At 37.7% G+C, this 16,995-nt stretch overlaps 1 protein-coding gene across 2 annotated transcripts in view; it reads right to left on the bottom strand.

The window, feature by feature from the left end:
- The window catches only part of LOC126376537 (oxidative stress-induced growth inhibitor 1-like), a 67,101-nt gene that overhangs the window by 15,745 nt on the left and 34,361 nt on the right, over positions 1 to 16,995 (bottom strand). For both annotated transcript variants that reach the window (XM_050023999.1, XM_050023998.1), the window contains exons 2-3: positions 5,630 to 5,957; positions 670 to 775 (exon numbers count right to left, since the gene is read on the bottom strand). In XM_050023999.1, the coding sequence (XP_049879956.1) occupies positions 670 to 775; positions 5,630 to 5,702 (179 nt within the window). In that variant the 5' untranslated portion in view covers positions 5,703 to 5,957. The remainder of the gene's footprint in view (positions 1 to 669; positions 776 to 5,629; positions 5,958 to 16,995) is intronic.

The following is a 16,995-nucleotide window of genomic DNA, read 5'->3' as shown; positions in this document are numbered from 1 at the left end:
TGCGACTGATTATTTTTAATTTATTTATTTATTTATTATGGTACATCAACAGCAGTACATACACAAACACACAATATTAAATACACATAGGAAAAGTTCCGGTATGCCTGCCAATTATAGACGCACACAACACTGATAATAAAAAGTATAAAGTTAGCTTAAAAAGAACAATACTTAATTGAAAATAAAATTTAAAAAAGAAAAAACATAAATCGTCTAATACAACACAACAACGTTTAAATGGTTAAGGCCAATGTTAGTTAAGGCCATAATTTATTATTATTATGGAATTAACTAACATTGGTATAAATAAAATATGTTTATTTTCTTAAAAACGTTTCATAATGTTTGACGGGATACCGATGCCTCCCTTTGAAGCATACAATAGCTTGTGTTGGGAGGCACCGCTAGTTATAATTGTAATAAAAAATAAACAGAGAAATTAAGACAAATAGAATTAACAAAAATAGCGTAATAACAATACTGAAGTGCATTATTAGTTAAACTTTATACTTAATATTATGAGTGAGCAAAGTAATGCGTGTGTGTGTGTTGTGTGTGTGTGTGTGTGTGTGTGTGTGTGTGTGTGTGTGTGTGTGCGTGCGCTGTTGTTATTTCGAATAAAAAAGTGAATAAAAAATTAGTTAATTTCATAAATGCAATTCATACCTGGCTCTGAGCATCTCATCGATGGGCAGATCTTCGGGCACCTGTTTCAGGTATGGCACGTTGCCCGCGAGCATGAATGACGTCACCATACCGCTCGGACCATTACCTGCAACCATAGAGTAAGGAATAATACTACGTACAGAACGGCAACTCTCCGCCCCCCACCAGCGGCTGAGCTAATTCCCCCCTCCCCCCCGGCCATAGTTTAGTCTTCAGCCGTATGGCGTCAGTCACACACACAGATGCGCGTGTACGATAACGTCAATGTGTGGTGTCTGTGTAAGACGAGGTGTCCGAGTGTGCTGCACAATTTGATAAAAATTCAAACTTCATTATTCTAAATTCAAATTGCAAATTCCAAATTTAAATATTTTATTTCGGAAGCTAGTCCGTAAGTAATTCGTTCGGGTTATTGTTCGGTTACTACTGACTGACGTAAGTACCTGCAACCATAGAATAAGGAATAATACTACGTACAGAACGGCAGCTCTCCGCTCCCCACCAGCGGCTTAGCTAGGTTTACCTCACCCCTCTCGGACATAGTTTAGTCTTCGTATGGCGTCAAATGTCACACACACAGATGCGCGTGTACGATAACGTCAATGTGTAGTGTCTGTGTAAAACGAGGTGTTTTGTAGGGTGTAGCGTAAATGTATTTCCCTATTCATAGTCCCTGCAATTATGTTGTTATCTCATAACTTAATTAATATGATAACCGGTGACATATTATGACCTGCTTCAGAATTTATGTGCTTTATCCATGATAAAGCAGTCCTAGTATGGCTTTTTAATAGACTAGTCTGGGCGCCATCCCACTCGCGTCAGACAGAGTACTGCGGGGCGGAAGGCAAGAGGGAAACCACTGCCCTATTTTTCCCTAAAAAGTAGCATGGAAAATGCTGCACCGACAAGAGCGTGGCTCTTGAATTGATGATGATGATGATGATCCATGATAGCACTGTTTGGAGAACGCGTGACTGTCATCGAAGTGTCACAGGTTCGAATCTCGTCTCTGGCTCTAAACCACGGAATTCGAATTTATGAGTTTGATTTCACGTTTGGATCATAGATTGGTATCACGATCACGTGGTTTCCAGAATGTACGCCAGTTAATGTGCTTCGGAAGGCACGTTAAGCTGATGTAAGTAAGTAGTCGTTACATGAGCCATGTCAGGGGCCTTTGGCGGCTCAATAATAACCTTGACACCAGGGTTGATGAGGTTGGCAATTCAACTCACAACCCACACGTTAGAAGAATGGCAATAGGCTCCCCCCTATTAAGTACGTGGGTCTTAAGAGAGCTGGCGAGGGGGGTGTATAGGTATTCGCCTACCTTTTCGGGGATATAGTGTACTTCTATCATTATTATAACAACATAAAATAGCTTCACGCCTGTATCCCCGAAGGGGTAAACAGAGGAGTATAGTAGGAGTGTAGTACAGTCATGAGCAATATCATGTACCCACTTAAGAACCCTGTCGCACTATCATATTTGACACTTAATGAGTCTCACGGTTTAATTTGTCAAAAAAAGTTAATGTGACATGGTTTCAAAGTGTATACACCTACTCCTCGCCAGCTATGTAATACGAGGACGAGCCTATTGCTATCATAATAATGGACCATAATGTCGGCGATGGGCTGATCAGCATTGTAAGGTTCATCATACCAATTCTGTTCTAGATATAGTTTCAAAAGATTTGCCTTCAAACTACTTGTGGTTCTGCCTACCCCATTAGGAATTACAGGTATGAGTGTGGGTATTTCTGTACCTTTAAAAAGTAAGTATCATTTATTTGCCTTAAAAGAGGTAAGTATAATTTTAAAAAAAGACAATGATTAAAAAAGTAAAAAAATAAAAGTTTATATAACGAGTTCGAAAGATATCGATTCTACTAGATTAGTACCTCAATGAATGCGTCTTTACAATGTTATTGAAATACTAATTATAGCAAGAGTCAATATGATAACCGATAGACTAAACCACGCTTCAGACACGACATTATTTTATCTTAATTGTACCTAGTTCAGATAAACCTCAGTGCGACGCGCATTTACTTGACTAGCTGTAACCCGCGTTATATTCGTGTGAAACTTTACTAATAAAACTATAGAAGCTTCATACAAATTTAACCCCTTTTTACCCCCTTAAGGGTTGAATTTCGCAAAACCCCACGAAAACTTTCGAGGTATAATTCAAACCATGATTCTTAGTTGAAATCAAGTGGAATTTTCCGTCGCAAAATGGAATTGAAAATAATTTAAGGAAACACTAACATTTTCACAACATTTAAAAAATAATAAAAATATATATTATATATTTTTTTCATTGTTTTTTTTTTAAATGGAATTGAAAATAAACACAAACACTAACATTTTTTTTTCTGTTACTAACAAAATATGTATAAATAAGTAGGTATCCGAAATAAAATATTTCATTTCATTTTTTAATTTCATAACTTTTGCGACGGAAATTTCCACTTCATATTGACTTAGAATCATGAGCTGAATTATTCCCCTCAGTAGGTATTCTTTACGATGTCCCTAAAGACCCTTTAAAGAGATAGACGATAGAGATAGATTAGACGAATGCTCAACAAGTACAAGATGGCACTTGCTTATGTAAACACAAGTGCCTAGACTGTAGTCGAAGATAAGGTTTATAATTGTAAGTAATTAATATGAATTGCACATTTATTATCTGTCAAATAGGTATTTAAGTTTCCACGTGAACTGGACATTTTATAAGTACATTGTTGTACTGAATGTAAGGCATTTCAAATGATAAATATACAAAGTAAACATTAACTAAATAGGTAATATTGTATTTAAAAAAGAATTACGTTATTCCTTTCAAACTCATAATAATAATATTCAAAACACTAACAGTTTATTACCAATTGTATTTAAAAGTAAAACGATATTTTACGGATTTTATTTCCTTTTAAATCATTATAAATACAATACAATAGGGTAATTTCTAATTAGTCAAATCAGTTACTTTTTAATAAACGTCTTAACCCGAAATGACTATGGAATTTGTATGGAAAAGTAACTTGTGACGTCACAGAAGAACGTGACAAAATGTCGCACTTATTATTACATTTTTCTTTATTACAAACCTAAATAAACCTTCGGGTAAGTCTGAGGCCAAGAGCAAACCCATCAAACGTAAAAAATAATAATAAAAAATAGGTTAAATAGAAAAAAGAAACGTTTTTTGTCACCTTTAGATCTGTCTTTATTTAGTAGTCAGAATTTCATAATTTATCTTCCACTTAGGAAGCTACCCAATTGTGACACGAGTAAATTGTCTGATTCCAGTACATAGCACCTATTTTTATTGATATTATACCTGTCATTTTCTTATCAGCCGAAAAGGAATCAACATGCATGGAACACACGTCTTTTAAACAAAAATGAGCGTACAGTACACTAACTATAAATTATGAAAAATTTACCTGTCACTTTTGACTAGTGAAGAATGATAAATGACAAGGACTCTTAAATACATAAATACAATCTCACACACACATAAACCTTAAATGCTTCCCATTTGCTAATACCACTTGCAGCAAATCTGCAATAGCGCACGCCAAATAAAAAGTTTAGCCTATTTTTCCGCCTAACTTTGCAGTTCATTATTACAGTCTGTTTTTACTTACAGTTTTAATTAAAGCACTTTCATTCTATTACACCCGTAGCTCCGTAGGCAGAAAACTACGAATCTTATCAGAGGACTGTCGTATCTGCATTAAAATAAGAGTAGTTTAAGACACAGAGTGTTCCAGTAGATTCGCGATCGCGCTCATTTACCGGGTCAAACACTCCACATTAGCTTGATTGGCCCGCGGAGGTCGGACGACGGAAAATTCTGCGGCAGCAAATGGTGATCACTGCGTCACAATGCGCGCTAACTAACACGATATGGATTTTGGTCCGAAATAAAAGTTGTTATTATAATTTCGAAAACAAATTCGACAATCATTGGTTTAGGCCTGAGTTGGATTCGAACCTGCGACCTCAAAGTGAGAGGCAAGCGTTCTACCAGCTGGGCTACCACGGCTCATGGTTTAGGAAACTGTATTCCCTGATATTTTTGCGTTGATACTAATGACGTAGCTAATGATATTGACCACCGGTGAACTGAGGTTTACCATTATTCAATAAGCAATAAGGCCGTCCCCTTGTACTGTATCGATGTATCACGACATCTAACTATGAAAACTAAGTTCTGTGCAGTATATTCTAGTCTATTTAACCCTTTCACGGACAGAGACCATGGGTCATTGATGGTTCATAATAGGTAGTATGACATCTTGGTATCGGAACGTCCGTAGACGTTCTGTCCTTGAAAGTGTTAAATAAAACATAAGTTCTTGACTATATTTCCAATTCGTGTAGCCAAAGGTACATAAATTGCAAGAAGAACTAAGTACTCACACCTCACCGAGCTTTTTATTTAAATGTGTTGGGAAAAAATGTGAAAAAATCTAAGCGTAAAAATCTTTACGAACAAAATGACACGCATTATTTCAAAACCCGTCTCTAATATTAGTATGAGGCACAAAACTTGCACAATAGTTAAGAATGGCCGAATTTAAAAGCATAAAAAATATTTTTTTTTTCGAATAATCTTCTTCTTGGCACTTGCGAGTCTGCGTGTTTCCGACAGATATCATGTTTTGTATTTTTTTTTTCGATGTGACTTATTGCGGATTTGCCGAATGGAGAGCGCTGAGGGCTCTGTCTGTTACATGTTTTGTCCAAATAATTAATTTTAATTATTAACACTACGTACCTAATTACACTAACATTTAAAATGCTTATAAAATGAAGCCAATAAAAAGTAGTTCCTGTGCACTAATGAACGAATAAACAAACATCTAAATTTAAACCACTGGAGTGACGTCCCATACAAAATTAAAACGAAAAAAAAAACATGAAAATGTATACTCACCGATAATAACCACTTCTTTGTAAACTATGTCGTCTGACAAACTGTGCTGGCAAGTTTTCATACTGTCCTTCATTTTTTATTTTATCCACATAAAATCTCCTTGGTCAATAAGTTGGTACCTATTTTAGGTTCTGTCAAATAATCTATGTCAGTTTCTTGTCGGTTGAGTATTGGTAGAATTTTAAATTCTATTTCATTTGAAATGCAGTTCTTAATTTAAAAATAAATTATATCACAAGCAGTTTAAAGTCTTGCAGACTATGTTTTTTTTATATTTTTTTTCGTCGATTTTGGTGATGAAGTGTGGATGAAGCTACGGTGTGTTTATCTGTAACAAAAAGAGATAAAAGATTAATAAAAAATATTAAAACATAACATTAAAATTACCAAATATGGAACGAGAAATAATAAAAAAAATACACTACATTTTTCACGGAAAATTCCACTTGATATTAACTCAGAATCATGGTCTGAATCATCCCCATTAGTATTCGTTACGATGTCACTAACACCCTATATACAATAAGAGTTAAATGTTTGTCAAACACATTCATGCATTTGCGGGTCCACGGTGGAAGCGAATGGCCATCATGCGTTGAGTTGCAGTCGGTGCTCGGGGAGATTCCCTCGCCATCACGCGTTGAATGATATCGTCCGGAGGGCACTGATATCAGCCAACATACCATGCGTGTTGGAGCCCCCAGGTCTTTGTCGTACTGACGGGAAAAGGCCGGACGGTTTAACACTGGTGCCATGGGAGAGGGGAAAAAGCCTACTGTGGGATGCAACTTGCGTAAGCACTTTCGCTGCGTCTCATCTCAAGAGCACAGTGCGGAACGCCGGTGCGGCTGCTGAAGCTGCAGCAGACAGAAAGCGGGACAAGTATGCTGTTCTGGGGGCCAAGTACCACTTTGTCCCTTTGGCCTTCGAGACGACGGGATGTTGGGGATCGGACGCCCTTAACTTTGTCAAGGAGATTGGGCGTCGGTTACGAGATAGGGGATGTGATGCTCGCTCCGGGGCCTGATGCAAAGGCTGTCCATCGCCATTCAACGTGGCAACGCGGTGAGTGTTATGGGGACTTTTGCGCCGGGTGAGGCGAGGGGGGGCCTGTTTGACTAAGCAGGGATCCCTGCTACAATGTTTAGTTAAGGTATTTTCTGTTTTTTTTTTCTTTGTATTTTTCATTTGTATGTTTTTTTTAATTTAGATGTAATTTTAGTGATCAACAAAATAATTTTAATAGTTAAGATAATATGTAATTATAATCCATGTGGCAGTACTAATAAATAAATTATATCACAAGCAGTTTAAAGTCTTGCGGACTATGTTTTTTTTTTCTTTATTTTTGTTGAGCCGTCAATTGTAAAAAAATGTATTAAGTACTGTACTTATTTTTAATAAACAAATAAAATAAATATATAAATAAATAAGCTAAGAGTCAATAAGACCTGTTAATGATGAGCTAGCCCACTGTGGTACGGTCACGAGCATTAATATGTATACACTTTGGTACCATGTCACAATAACTTTTTTGTCAAATTGAACTGTAAGTCTCACTAAATGTCAAATATGTTAGTGCGACAGGGTCCTAAAGTGGGTACATTATATTGCTCATGAATGTACACCGGCTTGCATCCGGGGAACCCCGGTACCGGACTTGTACCAATGAGTTATTAATAATCTTAAGTGAAGATTTCACTAACACAGTTGCCTCGACCGTTATAGACGGCGACACGGCTCACCTATTGTTGGTCTAACAGAGAGCTCGGTGAAATGTGGGTACTTAGTTCATCTTGCGATGGATGTAACAGTGACTACCCCAATAGGGTATTTGACTGGGTCAAAGATAAATTATAAAATGCTAATCTAGAAATAGAAGTCAGTCTAAGACGTTCAAGAATCAATCTCATTTTACTTTTCGAATTATTTTCGAATTTTATTTATGATTGAGTAACAATGAGTACGACGTTTGACCGCTTATATTGATGACGTCACAACACAGTATTTCCATACAAACTCCAAAGAAAACTTTCGTTTTGACGTTTCGTAAAAAGTGTCTCATTTTACTAGGTTGTCAAGTAGCCTATAGGGTTATAATCGTGAGTTTTTGAAAAATGTAAGCTGCTCCTACAAAAACAGAATAACAGCCCATCCTAATATTCTGGCCAGGCCGCTCATGGATGAGCACACACAACTAAGACTAACAAGGAGGCTGCCGCAGGATCTAGCCAATTAAGGCCCAAAATAAGAAGCGACACTGGTCGCTTACCTAAAATGATACCTTTACACCACAAGAAGTGCTAATTATCCAAAGGTGATAGATTGCGCGCAAACGGGAAAAAAATGTTATGTGATCACAATTTGCTGCCGCAGAACCTGCGTATGTTATCTTATGTTAGGAAACAGTTTCAATCTTCCTACGCCTGTTCTAACTACATACGCGCTGTGTCGGTAACCGAACGATATTTTATCTAATCTATTCCATTTCGTGTGATAAGCATCATAGTACTCAATATCGCTCAGTGATAGGGTTGCCAGATTGGGGGCTTTTTCGTAATTTTGGGGAGCTCGGTGGCGCAGCGGTTAACGCGCTCGGTCTGCGATTGTTGAAGTAAAGCAACTTTCGCAAAGGCCGGTCATAGGATGGATGACCACAAAAAAAAAGTTTTCATCTCGAGCTCCTCCGTGCTTCGGAAGGCACGTTAAGCCGTTGGTCCCGGCTGCATTAGCAGTCGTTAATAACCATCAATCCGCACTGGGCCCGCGTGATGGTTTAAGGCCCGATCTCCCTATCCATCCATAGAGAAGGCCCGTGCCCCAGCAGTGGGGACGTTAATGGGCTGACGATGGGGAAAAACAACTTCAAGGGAAAATGTCTCGAATGTTACCCCTTCTTTAAAAAAATAGGGACATATTCTCTTCATCTTTCTCACTATTTCAGCCAATCCTGGCCTGGGGTCTTAGTCAAGTTACAACCGATTACGTAACATGACAGAAATAAAAATTTTAAGGGATTGACAAGTTACCTTATGGTGTCAAATGAAAAAGTGCTGGAAAGAGTTGAAGAAAAGACAACCATAATGAAGACTACAGAGAACCGGAGAGGAATGATTGGCCACCTGATACGACACGATTCATTTATAACAAACATCATAGAAGGAAAATTTGAAGGGAAGAGAGGAAGGGGTAGACCTAGGAGAACATTTATAAAACAAATAAAAGAGAAGGTGCAGATCGTGTCGTATCAGGAGGTGAAGGATATGGCGGGAAGAAGAGAGAAATGGCGATTACTCCACCAACAAGAGCACAGATCTTAAATAAAGAGAGAGAGAGAGAGAGAGAAGTTACCTCATACTAATTATTTCTGTCACTGTCGCTTTTCGAAATATTTTGCTAACCCCCAACACGCTCTGGACGGCAACGGTGCCGCGCGCGACGCGAATTATATCGAGGGCTTCGGCCAATGGTCGCCGCAAATGCTATCTACATGGATAGACGTCGTACGCCTATTGGACATAAGTACATTAGATTAGATAAATTAAGATTAAATTATATAAAATTAAAATTATTAATAAAAATTAAATAAAATACATTGGTGCCCATTCGGGTGCACACAAACTTAACCCAATTTTAGTTCGACAGCTCTTAAATTAGTGCCGTCCTGCACTTACAATAAGTGCAAGAAAGGGATAGAGCCCTTGATATAATTCGCGCCGTCGTGCCTCCTGATGAAGTGGAAGAAGTGAAATTGGTGTGTCAGGATCGCAGGAATTCCATTGTCCCTGCCAATCATCAATTTGATAAATCAATAGAGAGTAGACGTGACCTTACGTATGTATGTTTACCTAACAAAAGATTTCGGAAACTTTTCTGAAACAGTATCGATCCGGGTTTTTTTTAGCAGGAAATCCCGCCTCCGTCCGTCGCCGTCCACTGTATTTCCGAATGCATATAACTCGGGTGCTTTAAAGGCAAGAGTGAGCAGGCACCTTCTGGGCGAGCTCAATCTTAGGCCTCGCCAATGCCTTCGGGCAAGTCTGGGGCCAAGAGCAAACCCATCAAAGGTAAAAAAAAAATGGGGGAATCACAAAATACGTGTCTGGCAACCCTACTGATACGACGATCACTAAACTTTAGTGATATCTCAAGTGCTATGTCTACAGGGGCGGGCCTCTGAAATTGTGTGATACTGTTTGGCATATGGCTATAAGCTGGATTAGGTTAGATAAAAAGGGATAAAATGTAATGTCATATTTAATTATAATATATACGTCTGATATAAATGGGTATTTGTATGTATGTATTTATATTTATATATTTCTATTTTATTTTTATTTATTTATTTTACTTTTATTTGTTTTTTTTTTTTTTTATTTATAGTATTTATTATTTTATACTAGATGTTGCACTGTCCCGCACCAAATTGTAATAATGTTTCCTATCCACTGGTTGCCTGGAAGAAATTGCTGCTTAGCAATAAGGCCGCCAGATTGTACTGTATCTATCTTCATCTGTGTGAATCTGTTTTGTATGTTGTGTGCAATAAAGTATATTTGATTTGATTTGATTTGATAAAATTTATATGGGATTATTTATACTTAAATAAATCAAATAAATTATTATTTAGTCTAAAAAATTGGCTAGTTAATAAGGAATTTTATGACTTGAATGAATATTTTCAGTAACAATATTTGAAATTGACAAATGTTTATAATGTGACTAATTATTAGGTACTTACTTAATTCCTTGATGCTTAATACTGACATTATTTGTAATATTGTACGTCCGACATGGACATGCTGTTGAGACAATTTTATAATGTTTGACACCTGTACGTATGTACCTACACAGCTTCTCAATAAATGTTTCTTGTTGATTGATTTACGTACTTATATAAACATATATGATTTAATAGCCTCGGTGGTCTAGTGGTTAGAGAGTTAGGCTCACGATCTGGAGCTCTTGAGTTCGATTTCCGATGGGGACATTGTCGGAACCATTTTGTGAGACTATCCTTTGTTAAGGACTTTGCAGGATTGAATTACTGCCTGATTGTCCGAAAAAGTAAGATGATTACGTGCTTCGGAGGGCACGTTAATCCGCTGGTCCCGACTATTAGCCGTAAAGATATCTCTACCAACCCGCAGTGCAGCGTGGTGGAGTATGCTCCACACCCCTTCTGGTTGATTGAGGTGTTTATGTTTATGTAGCTCTGCTTTTGTTTTTTTTTGCGGGAGACGGGAACGGGACAGTTGCTTTCTTCATTAAATAATCTAAATAATTAATACGAAGTGGTGTTTTGTGGTTAATGATCGCATTAAGTTAGTCGGAAGACATTCGCGAGTGTTATTATATCGGAGTATTCAACAAACAAAGTGTATCTGCCTATTTTCGCTTCGTGCCAGGAAGCCGCTTCATAACTCGAAAGTTTATGGGGACTTTTGAGTTAATTCGTTTGGGGTTCGGAGTAAGAGTCTACTCCGAGGGTGGGGGCTTAGGTTTCATCATCACCTTTCATCATTTCATTAATCATCAAGAAACAAATACGTAAGACATGGCTGTATGGGCATAGTTCCCTTTGCCTTACCCTTCGGGGAAAACCAAAACAAAAAAAAATAGCTCTGCTTTTATATTGTATTTTTGAATAAATAGTTTGTACGAGTACCCGAGCGCCATCCATATTTTTTTTAAAGAACGTGGCTTGGGAATTCCTTCATTTATTCTTCGTACTGTACACATTAATGACTTCTAGAACTCAGTACTTGTACACATTATTTCGAAGAAGTTTACAATGTATGAATGACTAATTATTGCCATTGACTACATTGGCTATTCTGCAAACTTTATTACGTACGAGAAAATGACACTTAAATACTTCATAATAAATTTTGTTGACATTTTGTTAAAATAATTATTCTATGCCATATAAATTATAAAAAAGCTAATCTAGAAATAGAAGCCAATCTACGATGACCAAAAATCAATCTCATTTTTACATTTCGACATATTTTCGAATTTTATGTTAAGTATCGACGAGTACGACGTTTGACCGCTTTTATTGATGACGTCACAGGACAGTATTTCCATACAATCTCCAAAGAAAACTTTCGTTTTGACGTTTCGTAAAAAGTGTCTCATTTGACTAGGTTGTCAAGTAGCCTATCGTTTGCGACTTGGCTAAGGCCCTAGCGATATTGTATAATGTTTCGTTGTTATGTTTATCAACAAAAATCTACTTTGCAAGTGTCAAACGCGATGTCCGAATGGACAAACATTTAGGAATGACGTCAAAACAAAATGAGTCACCGAGTAAAAGATTAGGAGACACTAAACACTTTCCCGGTAATGTGAAAATACATTAAACACACTGAGGATAGATCCAAGTAGGTCATATTTGATGGATGGCGGTGGGTGACAAATGACGTGCCGTTCCTGAGAATATTCCCAAAAAGGGAACATTAGAAATTTAAAAAAAATCCCCGATCAAAAAAAAGTCATCATCACCAGCCCATTAACGTCCCCACTGCTGGGGCATGGGCCTTCCCTATGGATGGATAGGGGGATCGGGCCGTAAACCACCACGCGGGCCCAGTGCGTACAAAAAAGTACTCAATTATCATGTCAAAAGGTTTAAAATGCTAAAAACCCTATAAAAACAAAAAATAACTTATCCCACATATGCTTGCAAGCAAACTGAGCGTGTAACATTCCTATCACACTTAAAAAACGACCTGATGACCTTGAAGACCTGAACCGATTTCCACCAAACATAGCTAAGAACACTCTCGACTGATATACCTTTGAAACAAAAAAAACCGCATTAAAATTGGATCATCCGTTTGGGAGCTACGATGCCACAGACAGACACATACACATTTACACAGACTTATAACACCCCGTCGTTTTTGTGTCGGGGGTTAAAAAAAATAAAAGGTCGTGAAATCGTCACCAATTTTTTTGGAATAGTACCTACTACTGCCATCTATTGAATAAGAGCGGAACTAGGTCGGTCTTCTTCTATCGTGTGGGTTGTGAGGTGGATTACCAACCTTATCTACCCTGGTGTCAGGGTTATTAACCCGCCAAAGGCACCTGACATGGCTCATGTAACGACTGCTTATACTTAATCCAGCTTACAAATAAAAAATAAACCAGGGATGAACATGGGTTTAAGTATTTGACAGCCAAGCAAAATTTAATCCAATTATCATACAATTCGACTGAACTTTACTTGGCTGTCAAATTCTTAAACCCACGTTCATTTTTTATTCACCTGTTTTTTTTTTATTTGTAAGGTGGAATAAGTAATAACCGGGAGCAACAGCTTAACGTGCTTTCTCTTACTTTCGGACAATCGGGGGATTAGCTTCTTGTTTTTAAGATACATGTTAAAAACAACAACACAAAAAGCATATGATAAACGTGTGATACTGAATGGGCATCCAAATGTTATACAGTCATGTTTGATAAGATTAAGTATCATTTTAGCACACGTAATGGATTATGAATAAACACTAAAACGTTACGAAATAGGAATTAGGAACCTCTTTCGATAAGTTATCAAACGATTAATACTAGAATAATTCACAGAAAGCAAAGTTCAACACCACTACAGGTAATTTGCATACCGTCGCCTTTCCTTATACTATATTTTTCCTTATTATTCTTTAGTGATTTTCTTTAACAAATCCTCGATTTCTTTAAGTGAACTTTATTTCGGGTTGAAACTCTCCTCAAAAACAATGTAGATGGCGCTGTAGATTTTCCTGGTTTAACCTTACTATTTCAGCTGCCAGTACTATTCAGAGGTGGAGGACGGGAGTCCTAGTACGGCTTTGAAATAGACTACTCTGGGCGCCATCCCACTTGCGTCAGACAGAGTACTGCGGGGCGGAAGGCAAGAGCGAAACCACTGTCCTATTTTTCCCTAAAAATGTAGCATGGAAAATGCTGCAACGACAAGAGCGTGGCTCTTAAATTAGTGATGTGAACCTTATAATTTACGGATAAAAAACATAATGCATCCTTTATCTTAGTTTTTGGGTACAAATGATGACCCTTTTTATTATTCCCAGGCATTTATTATCCCAATCAAAATAAAAAGAAGCAATTTATGTAGCACCATAATTGTATACACAATGTAGTCTAAAATCAAGCAATAATTATTTTTATATGTGCTTCTGCCACTACATTGTATTTTTGAATAATTATGTACCCGAGTACTGAGAATATAGGTAATTAATTATCACGTTAAATCTCAACAGCGCAATATTCTATGTACGGTCACGAGCATTAATATGTATACACTTTGGTACCATGTCACATTAACTTTTTTGACAAATTGAACTGTAAGTCTCACTACATGTCAAATATGTTAGTGCGACAGAGTCCTAAAGTGGGTACATTATACTGCTCATGACTGTACGTAAAACAGACAGTTACATTCCGATTCATTTTCTTCATTTGAATTTCATCCGCATTGTGGGTACATTATACTGCTCATGACTGTACGTAAAACAGACAGTTACATTCCGATTCATTTTCTTCATTTGAATTTCATCCGCATTATAGATACAGTGACTGTTCAATTAACATATATATTTAAAGATGTCACACGGTTTGTCTTTTTTCAGTTTAAACATTGTGGTCTCAATTTTTACCCGAGTTGAAATAAATTGAAAGAAATCGAGGTTTTGTTGGAGAAAATCACATCAGAATATGATTTTTCAAAAAGGCACTTTCTTTTAAGGTGACGCGACGCCATGTTTTTTTCGTTTACTAAAGTAAATTTTGAAATTTTTTTTGACGCGTTTACTGTTTCAATAATCGACCCAAGCTATCGACAAATAAGAGCTTACGTGGTTTTTCACTATAAGGCGACGATAAATAGATACATACATACATAAAAACTCACGCCTATTCCCCACCGGGGTAAGCAGAGACTATGGAATTCCATTTGCTTCGATCCTGACATATTTCTCTTGCTTCCTCCACATTCATCAATCGTTTCATACACGCACGACGGCACAGACGTCAGTACGATATACGATAAGTAGATAGATTATTGTACACAGCAGTAAAGAATTAAGGGATTAAGATCTTATGAAAATGTATATTAAATTCAAATTCAAAAAAAATCTTTATTCAGTAGGTAACATAGTTTGAATCGTCATTTTTAACATAACGAACATCTCATCCGCCTGAAACTACTGCAGCTTCTCACAACCTGTATAGCCGGGGAAAAGAAGCTGCAAGAAAAACCTCGGTACAGGTCCCTATTTTTTTTTTTAAGCAACTAGCATGGAATGTTCAAAGCGTTTCTTTTCGTCTTAATTTTTCCTTCCAGTCACGGCTGTGGCATTAATATATTAATTTATGTAAACCGCTACACACTTATGCGCAAAATACGCTTGCTTTAATAATCCACGTGGTTCATATGATATTTCAAGGTTCGTTTGTCCTACTTCTATGTTAGACAGTTTTTTTTTTAACGTGGGTTATTGTAGATTTTCCGCTAATGGCATTATACTTAGCCGGAATGCTAGACAGAAGATGCTAACACAATACATGTTATGATAAATAAACCAGCATTAGGCAAAGCTAAATTACTAAAATTGTCATCACCCCGTTTTCCACGGTGTCCGCTTACCTAACCTGAAGATCTGACAGGTCCGGTTTTTTAAAGAAGCGACTGCCTTTATTACCTTCCAACCCGCAAAGGAGAAACCAGCCTAATACAGGTTAGGTCACATAGCTACCACCGAAATTAATTTTAAAATGAACCGAATATGTGGGTTTCCTCACGATGTTTTCCTTCACGTGATAATTATTTATGATCCAGAGGTGAATCCGATAACAAATTCTAAAATCATTGGTTTAGGCCTGTGCTTGGAATCGAAACTGCGACATCAAATTGAGAGTCAAGCTTTCTACCTACTGGGCTACCACGGCTCTAAATTTCTAAAATTGTATTACCATTTTTTAGAACGTCTAGGGCTCTGTCCCGAGCTTTTTCTTGCACCTACTTTTTCTCGGCTGTAAAGGTTGAGAAGCTGCAGTAGTTTTAGACGGATGAGAAGTTCGGCTAAAAATATATTTATAATAAAATTGGCATAACGGCCTTCCTTAGTGTTTTGGTTCAGAGTTCGATACCCGGTCGGGACAAATCGCAAAAAACAGTTTGTGATTCCTAATTTGATTAGAACATTGCAGGCGCATCTCCCGATTGTCCGAAAGTAAGATCCGTGCTTCAGAAAGCTCGTAAATAAGTCAGTCCCGACTACTATTTAAGTACCTAAGTAAGTATGTAGTCGTTACACGAGCCATGTCTTCCTAGTAACTCTGACGCCGTTGGTGCTGTCAGTCATTGAACTAACAACCTGAGCTTTGTTTCAAGAGTAACTCTAAAACCAGAATTGATGAGGTCGGTTATTGATCTCACAACCTGAACCATGTCTCAATAGTAACTCTAAGTTGGTGACGTCAGTCATTGAACTCACCAGTAGTCATTTTAACGATAGTGATGTACCTAAATAGTAGATTTCTATGTAGAAACTATGTGACGGCCTCCGTGGTCCAGTGGTTGAGCGTTAGGCTCACGATTCGGAGGTCCCGGGTTCGAATCCCAGTGGGGAAATATCACAAAATTACTTTGTGATCCCTAGTTTGGTTAGGACATTACAGGCTGATCACCTGATTGTCCGAAAGTAAGATGATCCGTGCTTCGGAACGCACTTTAAGCTGTTGGTCCCGGTTCCTACTTACTGATGTAAGTAAGTAGTCGTTACATTAGTCATGTCAGGGGCCTTTAGCGGCTCAATAGTAACCCCGACACCCGGGCTGATGAGGTTGGTAATCCACCTCACAACCCACACGAGAGAAGAACTATGTAACAACTATGTATATTTTATTTTTATATTTTAACTATGTACGTATTATAGGAAAACCGTTAGAAGGAAAATTCGACGCGTATTTCGCATTAAATGATCTAGCCGCAAAATTATAGTTTACGGAAATTAATGTCAAACGCTTTATTTAAAATATGTGAATGATTACATAAACTGCCCATATACGTCCCACTGCTGGGCACAGGCCTCCCTTCAATCAACCGGAGGGGGTATGGAGCATACTCCATCACGCTGCTCCACTGCGGGTTGGTGGAGGTGTTTTTACGGCTAATAGCCGGGACCAACTGCTTAACGTGCCCTCCGAAGCACGGAATCATCTTACTTTTTCGGACAATCAGGTGATTCAAGCCTGAAAAGTCCTTACCAAACAAAGGACAGTCTCACAAAGTGATTTCGACAATGTCCCCATCGGGAATCGAACCCGGACCTCCAGATGTGAATGATTAAAACTCATTA

Source organism: Pectinophora gossypiella, chromosome 21 (assembly GCF_024362695.1).
Source record: "Pectinophora gossypiella chromosome 21, ilPecGoss1.1, whole genome shotgun sequence".
Lineage (NCBI taxonomy): Eukaryota > Metazoa > Arthropoda > Insecta > Lepidoptera > Gelechiidae > Pectinophora > Pectinophora gossypiella.
This window is presented reverse-complemented; position numbering and strand designations above follow the sequence as displayed.